At 35.1% G+C, this 12,180-nt stretch overlaps 1 protein-coding gene across 1 annotated transcript; it reads right to left on the bottom strand.

Annotated features, from left to right (window-relative positions):
- Positions 1 to 9,950: 9,950 nt before the first annotated feature.
- On the bottom strand, positions 9,951 to 11,569 carry si:ch211-153f2.3 (uncharacterized). The gene is made up of 2 exons (XM_035958669.2): positions 11,102 to 11,569; positions 9,951 to 10,671 (listed from the first exon to the last, which is right to left on the bottom strand). The coding sequence occupies exons 1-2, from the start codon at positions 11,306 to 11,308 to the stop codon at positions 10,549 to 10,551; spliced, it is 330 nt and encodes a 109-aa protein (XP_035814562.1). The 5' UTR covers positions 11,309 to 11,569; the 3' UTR covers positions 9,951 to 10,548.
- Positions 11,570 to 12,180: the final 611 nt, after the last annotated feature.

The raw sequence follows: 12,180 nt of genomic DNA, 5'->3' as shown, positions 1-12,180 counted from the left end.
CCCAGGAAAACCTTCAGAAAACTTTCTGGGAACGTAAGTAAAATGTTTTTCCATATGATGTTGTGATAAATTATGTTCATCACCATCTAATCGAAAAATAAACAGACTAAGTAGCAGTAAAAATATATTAAATGTCAAACAGGCAAACTAGCAGATTACCTAAAATAATGTCACGCTATATTAGTTAGCTGTAGCACTAGCTCCCTGGCTGTTAAACTAATAATGTTATGCTAAAGTAGCTAGCTGTAACACCAGCTCTCTAGCTAAATATCTGACTCTGTTAAACTGATAATGTTATGCTAAAGTAACTAGCTGTAGCACTACCTCCCTGGCTAAATATATGACTCTGTTAAACTAATAATGCTGGCTAACTGTAGCGCTAGCTGCGTAGCTAAATATGTGACTTTATGTTAAGTTAATAAAGTAAGTTCATATTATCTAGCTGTAGCACAAACTACATCGCTACCTAGCTATATTTATGTTAAGCTAATAACATTATAGCATATTAGCTTGCTGTGGTGTTAGCTACCTGGCAAACTAGCTGACTTTATGTTAAGCTAATAAAGTTATATCATATTAGTTTGCTGTCGCACTAGCTCCCCGGCTAACTAGCTATGTCTATGTTAAGCTAATAAAGTTATGCTATATTAGTCTGCTAGAGCACTAACCACATAGCTAACTAGGGTGCTAATATATTAAGCTAAAAACTTTATGTCATGTTAGCTTGCTGTAGCAATAGCTCTTTGGCTACTTAGTTGACTTTATGTTATACAAATACCTTTATTGTGTATTAGCTTACTGTAGAACTAACCACATAGCTAACTAGCAGACTAATATGTTAAGTTAACTTTACGTTATATTAACTAGGCATATTAGCACTAACTACGCATTTAGCTAACTAGCTAAAGGTTCTACAGCATTAGAATTCCTCCAGGAAAGGTTCTCTGAAGGTTCCCTAAAGTTTCCATTTGCCAAGAAATGTACTAAAGTCTTTATTTGCGAATTTATAGTTTATTTATCTTTAATTGTGGGACTATAAATTAAATTTATCGGAACATTTTATCACTAATAGGCAGCACGTTGTTGTTGTCAGAAGAATTATAATCTGGTTGGTTTTTCATTTAACTTTCAGCCTAAACAGAGAAAGTCTTCAGTATAAAATAAACTGTGGCCAGATTCATCGTCCATGATTCTCCTACTGTACAACACACAGCCAGTTTATTTTTATTAACTTTGGAATTAAAATCATTTTCCTGGTGTGAGATTGAGAATAATTGGTTGATATAATATTCTGACAGAACAAAATGACATGTGATTTTCATGAATGTACATATTCAAAATGTATTCACTGTTTAAATGAGTCCTGATGAGGATTCAAAAAACAATTTTAAATTCTAAACAGCAATAATCAAACTATTAAAGAACTGGAATAATGTCTGTCTGTGTTAAATAACAGTTATGCTGCAGTTAAACAGCAGATTGAGCAACTTCAGAATCTATAAATAAAGATACAAAAGTGATTTGTACTGATTAAAATGACACAGTTGTTGCAATCATTATGTTTATTGTCTTGTGTACATATTAGGAACTGTGTTGTTTCTATCGATAACCGAATAAATGAGCCTGTAGTTTTGTTTCCAGCAGGTGGAGACAAAGAGCCATAAACAGAAAGTGTTCAGGTATTTCAGAGAAACACCTGTAAGAGTCTTCTAACCAGCAAACCAACATGCCGACGGTGTTCCTGAAACTCTGATCTTTATTGTTGATCATTTTGTCCACAGCAGAAAGAAAAGTAGAAGCAAAATCTGCAGGTTTTCTGATTTATTTAGATTCATTTCAATTCATGTGAAAGCAGGTGTCACTGTGTAAGTTCAGGTGATTCCTCTGTTTCCTAAAAACACTCAATTCAGGATTTTAATTTTCAGTTTAATCACAGCAGTCTTTTAACTGAGCTTTCTGTCTCATTTTTCTTCACTTTGCAATCTAAAGTCCTGCAAGTCAATGGAAATAGAATGAAGAAGGAGAGAAAACTCAGAAATGTCTTCAAAGATGCCATTAGAATGATGGAAACCAGAGGAAATAAAACGTTCTCTCAATCTTTATTTCACAGAAAGATTCTTGTTTTTGTCAATTTGTGTCTCATTCTCTTTGGGATATTTGTCTTGTGGTTGTTTGGTTTCATCCTGTTTCTTGGTTTTGTCAGTTTGTGTTCTGTTTCGTTCCCTTGTGGTCGTTTAGTGTCCTTTTTTTGTCACTTTGTGTTTGGTTTCAGCTGTTTCGTGTCGTTCTGGTAGTTTTGTGTCTTTTAGTTGTTGGTTTTTACGTCTCATGTGTTTCCTGCTGGGACATGTTTTGTTTACAGATCATCTGAAAGTTGAAAAATCAACATTTTTTTCAGTTGTTTTTTTTCTTTTTTACAGTTTCTGACTTGTAAATTGTGTCTTTTAAGAAAAGTTTAGTTTCTTTTCGGAGCTGCAGGTTTGAGAGTTCCGATAGTTTTTACAAAAAGTACTAGTAAGAAATATTCTAGAAAGCATCAGCTACAAGTAAAAAGAAGCATTATCATTAAAATTCATTCAAAGTACCAAAAGTAAAAGTACTCCTCAAACTGAATGTGTTCAGAATGAAGTACATTATTTAGTCTTTCACTGGAGATCAGTCTGTTTATTTGTATGAATAATGTGAATCTGCAGTGTCACTAATGATATGAAACAGGGATTTAATAAATGAAGTATTGCCTTTAAAGCAGAAATGCTGCAGTAAAAGTAGAGTTCAGGCGTAACTGTAGCTTTTATCCTCTGACTGTTGATTAAAGTTCTTTCTGCTTTAATAGTTTTTAGTTTGTGTGACGCTGATCTCAGATCAGTGACGTCAGCGGCTTTAAATTTCAACACAAAGAACCTGATGCTTCTTTTTATTTCTTTTTATTCCCTTTTTGTGTCGCTGAAGAATCCGTCTGGTCTAAAAATAGAGGCTTGCTGTTATTTTGGTTCTCGGCATCTGTTGGGTTGTGAATAAGGAGGTTACCACGGTTACCACGGCAGCAGAGAAACAGCTGATGGAACGACGAGGTTAGTTACACATCAGTGTTCACAGTGTTCCAGTGAAACTGACCACAGACCAGCACACTGTAAAACATGCACCGTTTCACTGTCATTTTATCAGATATTCTCTGCTGTTTCACTGATTTTACCTGTTTGAAGAAATTACAGATGATATCCTTTACAAATTACAGAAAAATAACTATTAATTTACATATTAACCCTACAAAACTGGCTGAAGATGTAAATTTTGTCCTCATCAAAAATGGATTTTTACAGATATTTTGTTCGTTGACACCATTTGATTGTTGCAAAACTGATTGTTTTTAACTGTATTTAAATCACCAAAAATATTATTTTAAGGATATTTTCTGTTATCTGAGAAAAATTATGCACATTTTTAACTCTTATTTTACAGATTTTCCCAGTGTTGTTAAATTACTGTTAACTAGTAAAAAATTATAGCGAATGGTATTAATTTACAAAAAAAAACCAAATCACAGAAAAGACATTAATTTCCATGCCAGCTGTATAATTCAAAACAATCAAAACTGTATTTCTACAAATATATAATTTATTCGCCTGCTAGTAAAATTACACAGTTAATCTCTATTTAAATCAGGAAAAAATATAATTATTTTAAGGATATTTGCTGTTATTTGAGAACAATTACGCATATTTCTAAATCTTGTTTTACAGATATTTACAGATTTTTGTTAAAGGTAACTAGTAAAAAAATTACAGAAAAGAGCATTAATGTACATGGTGTCTCGGAAAAAAATGTAATGTAAATGTCCACAACAAAAATAGTACTCTGTATTTTCACAAAAAATTTTACAGATTTCTATTGTCCTTAAATCTGCATTAAATAACATTATTTTACAGACATTTGCTGATAATTGAAGAAAAATTATAAATCTTAATTATTAATATTTTAAAAATTGTAGGTAATTTTTTAACCGTTACAGATTTTCTATGTTTTGGTAAATTACAAATAATTTCTCTTTAAAAATCACAGAAAAAGTTTTAATTTATGTGTCAACTCTAAAATTCAAAACAGGCAAAACTGTTGTAGAAAATCTATATTTCTGTAAATATATAATTTGTTCTCCTGCCAGTAAAATCACACAGTGAAACTGTATTTAAATCAGCTGAAAATATCATTACCTTAAGGATTTTGGCTGTTATCTGAGAAAAAACATGCACATTTTTAAGTCTTATTTTCCCAGTTTTATTAAATTACAGTTAACTAGTAAAAATTACAGAAAAGCTTACTAATTTACATGGTGTCTGGAAAAAAACAAATGTCCACATCAAAAATAATGACCTGTATTTTCACAAAAATGTGTTTATTGTCCTTAAATTTGCAGAAAATCTCATTGCCTTACAGATATTTGAAGAAAAGTTATAATTTTTTTAAAAATTAGCTGTTAGAGATTTTGTGTGTTTTGTTAAACTACAAATATTACCTTTTATAAATCATAGAAAAAGTAATAATTTAACTAAAATTCAAACAGACTATAAAAATCTATATTTCTACAAATATACAGTCTTGTTCTCCTGCCAGTAAAATCACACAGTTAAAATGTATTTAAATCAGCTGAAAACATCAATAGTTTCCAGATATTCACTGTGATTTTCACAGTTTCCTGTTTTTAAACGTTACAGTTTTAGGCTGTTCTTTTATGGCACCAGCTTTTTTACTATTTTTATTTTTTGTAGTGTAGATCTTTGTGTTTATGTGTGTGTCGGTGTGGATTAAAGCTCAGTTCTCCTCCATCTGTTAACCAACCAGAACTCACACTGGTCCTTTCAAAGGTACACAAATGCCATCGCCATGGAGACCCCCCCGCCTCCCGTCGCCATGCGGACGAAGTTCTGACGTCAAGGTGACTCAAAGCATCCATCAGTCGGTGAGGCTGGTTCAGTTTGTCTGAGAATAAAAGTCCTCGGAGCTGCAGGGACCTGCGAACAGAACCCTGGAGAACCCGGCAGCACCATGATGGACGTGGTTCTGACCCGACTCAAGGACTTCTCCTGCAGAACGCCTTCCTTCAGCGAAGCAGCCGAGCCCAGAGAGTCCAGAACCGGAGGCTGCAGACTGGACCTGGAGAGTTCACTGGCCTGGCTGAGGAGGGAACTGGTAGGACTGGTTCTGTACTGGTTCTGTTCAGATTCAATAAATAGAACTGACTGATTTAGGCCAAACTTTTCAGCTGCAGGCGCTGTTTTGATGGTTGCATCAAATGAGTATTGTTTGTAACTCATATTTCAAACTAAATTCAAGGTGTAGTAACTCAATAAAATTGTCCTGAGAACTTTTACTACCAAACAAACCTGCACAGTTCAGTCAAAATCATTCGTCACGGTAACAGAGTCAAAGAAACAGCCAATAGAAACAGAGAACAGAAACCAGATGTTACCGTTTCGGTTGGTTTAGTGAAGATTCTCCAGAACCAAACCTTCACTGAGAGTCTGTTTTATGTTTGTAGAACTCAGTTTGGCACTTTGCTCCTCGAGGTTCTGGTGAATTCAGACCAACAACCATCAGCACAGTCGGCTGGACTCCACCTGTTGGTTCTGGTCGGGTTCTGTCAGGATCTTGTCTTGACTTGTTGCTTTTTGTGACTCTGATCCTGATCTTTATAGCTGAACGTCTCCTGGTTCTGTAGAAAATACTGACTTCATTATTGGGTTTTGTTCTAACTGGGATCTTGACTGTGTCTTCTGAAGTTTCCACACAAATAAAGTTATTTTAAAGTTAGAAAACAGTTTGTCAGAGAACTCCAGATGATGGATGGTGTTCAGCTGGGATCTGTCTGTAGTTTCAGTTCAAACTTCCTCCTGATATTTCAGCTTCTTATTGAAAGTTTAAAGTGAGAATAAACTCCATCAGTGTCTCCATACCCAGAACCCAAACTCTGTTGTTGACTTAAACTGTTTGTTTTCTAGTAGCTTCACCTTTTCTGAGTGTTTGTTCAGTAAAAAGCAGCTGAATTTCTGTTTTCATTTCATCATGAAGCTTCTCATATAAAGTCCAGAAGTCCAACAAGAAAAAAACGCAGCTAAATTCTTAAAAAAATCTGTTTCCTGAATAACTGAATGGGTCGATTCGGAGTCAAACTGTTCATTTGTATTTGCACTAGTATGTTATGAAGTTGTGCTTTTTTTCTTTTTTCTTTCTTTTCTTTTTCTTTGTATTCTTATATTATTTCCTTCTACATTTGTACAGATATGTATCACTATTTGTTTATTTATGTTACTTATGTCCAATTTCTTGTTTTTTTACTTGATTTCTTATGTCACTGTTGCACTTCCTGCTCGACGTGCCTTTTTAATTGACCCCTGGGGACAAATAAAGTTTTCTGCATCTGAATCTGAAACTTGATATTTAAAGGGACATTTAACACTTTAGTTGAGCTGAAAATCTTTTTTTTACAGTCAACAAACATTCCTAGTTTCTGTCGCTGAGCTTCAGCTTCACGTTTTTCTGTCAGTCATCCATTAAATCCTCCTGTTGAGCTCCAGTGTGCTGGAAGGAACAGAAATGCAGATGAGTGGTTTTGTCCAGAACATTCCTCAGAACAAACTGGACTCTGGAATCTGGACGTCTTATTGTCCAAACCCAGTAATTAGGAACAGAGAAAGAACAGCAGCAGGAGGATTTACATCTGAAAGAGTCTGAACTAGAAACAGCTTCACTCTGAGAGGAAAACCGGAGAAAAGAACTCTGAGCTTCTGGTTCTGGTTCCGGTTCAGGTTCTGGTTGTGGTTCTGGGTGTTCAGATGCTGGACAACCAGAACTACCCGAAACAAGAACAGTTTGTTCCCCAGATGAACAATTAAAGCAGAAAAACCGTCTACTACTACTGTCATTTATGTAAACTCACAATAACTCATTAACTTAATAACTGTAGTTATTCCTAATAACTGCATTTATTCCTAATATGTTTATTTATTATTAATATCCATATTTATTCTTAATAACTGTATTTATTCCTCATAACTGTATTTATTCTTAACAACTACATTTATTCTTATAAGTATATTTATTCTTAATAAGTTTATTTATTCCTAATAACTGCATTTATTCTAAATAACTGTATTTTTTCCTCTTAACTGTATTTATTCTTAATAACTTGAATTATTTTTAATAACTATTCATTCTTAAAAAGAATATTTATAATAAATAATTGTTTCTAAGAATATTTATTCTTAATAGCTGTATTTATTCTGATGTGTTTTTATTCTTATTGGATGTATTCATTCCTAATAACTGTATTTATTTCTAAGAATATTTATTCCTAATAACTGTATTTATTCCCAACAAAATATTGATTCTTAATAACTGTATTCATTCCTAATAATTGTATTTATTTTTAAGAATATTTATTCCTAATAACTGTATTTCTTTTAAAGTATTTTTATTCTTAACACAAATATTTATTCTAAATACGTTTATTTCTAATAACTGTATTTACTCTTAATAACTGAGTTTATTCCTAATATTTATTAATTCTTTATTTAACTAGGTAAGATCAGTTGAGAACTATTTCTCATTTACAATGATGACCTGGCAAGAGGCCCCAGCAGGAAGAAAGATAGCATGTATTTATTCTTAATAACTGCATTTATTCTAAATCACTGTATATATTCCTAATAACTGTATTTATTCTTAATAACTGTGTTTATTTGTGCAGGTGGAGCTCCGTTCTCTGGACCAGGTTCTGATCCGGCAGCTGATGGAGCTGAACTCTGGGATCCAGGAGCTGAAGATGGAGCTTTCAGAGGAGGATGAGGAGGATGAGGAGGGAAGCTGCTGGGACTCTGAGGACAGCGTCTGCTCCAGGTCCGGACAGGTGAGCTCCACCTGCCGCCTCCAGGCCAACAGGAAGTTCTGCAGGAGGAGCTCGGTGCCGTGAAGATCCGGAGACAAGATCAGCTGTTCAGTTCTTTTCCTGGTCCAGTTGGTTCTGAGACAGACGACTGAAACATCGACAGGCTGTAAGTTTGACTGATGGTGGACTTTGGCATCAAATCCTGAGACTTTATGATGATTTTTTAAACAGTTTTATGAAGTTTTTGTTCCTGTCGGGACCCTGAAGACCTTTTTCAATGATCAGAGTTTGAATTAGAGGTTGTTGTCGTTGGAAAAGTCAACACTGACATGAATGGAACACGACGTGACAAAAATGTGAAACTTCATGTTGCTGCTTTCTTTTATGAAAATTCCCCTTTAATGGACACACAGGACAGTTTCAGTGCTTCTATGACATGAATGATTCCTGTGATGTTTGCTGAGAACGTTCCCACAATGTTGGCTAACGTCACCTTAAAGTTCAAAAAATGTTTTAAAGTTTTAATCTAATGTTCAATGAATGTTTTAAAGTTTCAATCAAAGTTCCTATGAGGTTAAGAATGAACTAAGAGAGAACATTTTAGCTGCAACAGTTAGAGAACGTTTGGGGAATGTTCTCAGGGTTGCAGATGATGTTACTTGATTTTTTTTTTTTTTTTTAAAAAACGTTCTCAAACCAACTTTTAAATGTTTTCCAGATGCTATCGAGGCCTCAGACGACAGAACGTTCTTTAAAAAACGTTCCCACAACATTGGCTAACGTTGCCTTAAAGTTCAAATAACATTTTGAAGTTTTGATTTAATGTTTAAAGAATGTTTCATGGATATTTATCATTCTGAATAAAGTTCCTATGAGGTTAAAAATGAACTAAGATGGAACGTTTAGCTGCAAGAATCAGAGAACATTTGGAGAACCTTCTCAGGGCTACAGATGAACATATATGATTTTAAAAAATGTTCTCAAACCAACATTCAGAAAATGTTTTCCAGATGTTATCGAGGTCTCAGACAACAGAATGTTCTTTAATAAAATGTTCCTGTAACATTATAAATTAACAAAGGTGGAACATTCTGCCTGAAACGTTCTGAGGACGCTGTTGAGGAACATATTACAGAACGTTCTCCTAGGAAACATTCCCACCATGTTACATGACTGCAGCATGTAGAAAACATTTTAGAGAACAGTCTGACAACGTTATCACCAAACATTTAAAGAACATCTTCAGTTATCCGACCTCTAAGAAGAACTTTACTAGAACTTTACAGAACGTTTGGAACAATAAGTTCCAGCTGTGGAGTAAAATGAATCTGCTTTTTATTGTAACTGTGAAAAGAAAGAAGGAAAATATTTTAACAGCCGAGTTAAAGTCGTTTTGATTCACACAAAACACTAAATAATCTGACTGTAAACTTCAGTTTCTTTCAGTTTTTACCACTAAAACGTGACATTATGAATTAAAACCAGCTATTTCAGACAGAATGCTGCGACTTTGGGAGGAAACCTGTTTGTTTGTTACAGTTAGCCTAGCTTAGCTTAGCATAAAAACTGAAAACAGCATAACTTGTTTTTACTGATCTGATTAGATAAACGAGTTTAACTTATTACTGAGCTTCAGAGGAACCTTTCTGAGAACTGTGGACTTGTTTTTATTTAATGACTTTTCAGTAAGTTTTTTATGCATAAACTGTGGATCGTTGGGTCCTGAATTAAATGTTGATCTGGAGTTGTTGTTTGTTTTTATTAAAGGAATAAAGTTTGATTTCAATCCAGAAACTTCAACTACTGCTCAGATGGGGTTTTTTTACTGTGTAATTATATTGATTATTTATTGATCTTTGCAGCTCGACTGTGTCACATGTCGTCAGCAGACAGAATATTTAACTCAATAAATAGTTCAGTTAATCCAGATTAACTGTGATCTTTATATTTAGAATGATTGAGGTTCAGAAGCTGCAGCTTTCTGTAAATCACATTTTATTTCTGTATTTATAAACTCTGAACTCTTCTCATGTTTAAACAGAGAGATGTAGTAAATAAAGACACAAACTCAGACCTGACGCTGCTTTTATTTCATTATTTTTATTTATATTTTTATCTTTACATTCAAATCGTCTTGTTTCTTAACCGATCTGAGAAAATAAATCAGTTTCTGCAGCAAAACTCTCCTTCAGTGCAAAAATATCTAAACAACCATCACAGTCTGTTTTCAGTTGAACCTACAGAAGTTATTTATTTATGTACAGAAACATTCATGTTCCAGCTGCTGCAGTCAGTTCTTCAGACGATATTCCAGGTTCCTCCAGAGAAGGTTCGCCTGTCTGAAGGTTCCTCTTGCTGGTCCTCCAGAGAAGGTTCCTCTCTCTGGAGGTTCCTCCAGAGAGTGTTCCTCCTTGTGAAGTTTCATCCAGCTGGTCCCTGAGAGAAGGTTCCTCCTCCTCATCCTTCAGAGAAGGTTCCTCCTGTTGGTCCTCCAGAGAAGGTTCCTCCTCCTCGTCTTTCAGAGAAGGTTCCTCCCTCTGAAGCTTCCTCCAGGGAAGGTTCCTCCCTCTGAAGCTTCCTCCAGGGAAGGTTCCTCCCTCTGAAGCTTCCTCCAGTGAAGGTACCTCCGTCTGATGCTTCCTCCCTCTGAAGGTTCCTTTGCTGGTCCATCACTGCTGTTCTTCTCCTTCCACCTCCAGACCTCCACAACTTTCCCTCCTCAGCCTCTGGATCTCAGAGTTCAGCCCCAGGAGAGTCTGAGCGAGCTGAAGGTCCTGAGAGCGCATCTCCATCTGGGGAAGAGACGCCCAAGGTTTAATAATTTACTACATATATAGTAAAATATGAACGTTTCTCTGTTTAATTTTCTTGAACTATTAACTGTTAAGTCTGTGTATATGTATATATATGTGTGTGTATATATATATATATATATATATATATATACACACACAGATATATATATTATTTTTGTTAGATTTTAGCTAATTAGCATAATCCCTTAAAAAAGTGATTAATTTACCATAAAATTTGATCATAAAATTAAACTGTTTTTATTGTATTTATTAGTGTTTTCATAACTTTACAAATATTTACAGATTTAGATTAACAGACAAATCTTTTCAGTTTTTCAGTATTATTTTTTACAGTTTTAGTTTCAAATAATTACTTTACAGATTTAGTTTATCAGTGTTCTAGTTTTCCAGTGCAGCAGAATCTCACCAGTTCAGACCTCAACCAGGTCAAAGCTCCGTCTATTTTGGCTCTTCGCAGCTCCTCGTTGACCTGAAGACTCCTGACGGGTCTGAAGGAACCCTGAGGAACGTCTCTGTTCTCCACTGAGGTTCTGAAGGCATCCAGCAGTTTGTTCTTGATGTTCTCCAGCAGCAGCGATGACAGAGAGTCCTCAGAGTGGCTGTTTCTGTCCATGATGAAGGAGAACGTCCTGACCTCGTTTATTCTGGCTGCAAATACTGTCTGGTAAAGTTTGTTCCTGTCTGGTAAAGTGTGTTCCTGGTTGTTCCTGTCTGGTAAAGTGTGTTCCTGGTTGTTCCTCTTGTCTGGTAGAGTTTGTTCCTGTCTGGTAAAGTTTATTCCTCCTGTCTGGTAGAGTTTGTTCCTGTAACTCTGTACTGCTGCAGCTCCTTCAGCTCCTTCAGCTCCTTCAGCTCCTCTGGTTCTGGTGTTCGGCTCCAGTGTTACTATGGAGAATCTCCCTCCTCCCAGTCGGCCCAGTAAGAATGGAGCTCTGGACAAAGACTATTGTTGGCCGCCGGCTCTCCTCCCCCTCCGTCTATTCAGCAAAGTTCAGCTGTAAACTGGAATCTTCGGTCGATCAGCAGCACAAAGGACCGACTCTGGAGTTCATGGAGGAAACTGAGCAGCTTTTATCTCTGAACACTGATTTAAAGGATTCACACAAACATTATGTTGACCGTTGACACAAGGAAGTTGAATCAACTTAATATTTTCTGTACTTTAAACTCAAATCCGTACATTAGTTCATTTAAAACTAGTTATGCTGTTATTAGTTATGATTACTTTAGATCTGGAATCACTCAGCTGAAAAAGATTTTTGACCTTAATATAAATCTGAAGTGACACTTTTATTCTTACTTTTATCTCTGACTTCTCCAGCCACAGCTGGTAAAAACACACCAGGTAGAATCACCAAAAAGAAAATATAAATATAAAGGTAACAGAAAAAACAGGTTAAAAATGGTGGAATACTGAAACATTAAAAAACTGTTAAAAAAAATGGTGATAACAGCAGCAAATATCCAAGTCAATCCAACCTAACC

The sequence above is a fragment of the Amphiprion ocellaris genome, chromosome 15 (genome assembly GCF_022539595.1).
Source record: "Amphiprion ocellaris isolate individual 3 ecotype Okinawa chromosome 15, ASM2253959v1, whole genome shotgun sequence".
In the NCBI taxonomy this organism is placed as follows: domain Eukaryota; kingdom Metazoa; phylum Chordata; class Actinopteri; family Pomacentridae; genus Amphiprion; species Amphiprion ocellaris.
Note: the sequence above shows the minus strand (reverse complement) of the source record. Positions and strands in the feature narration are given on the sequence as shown.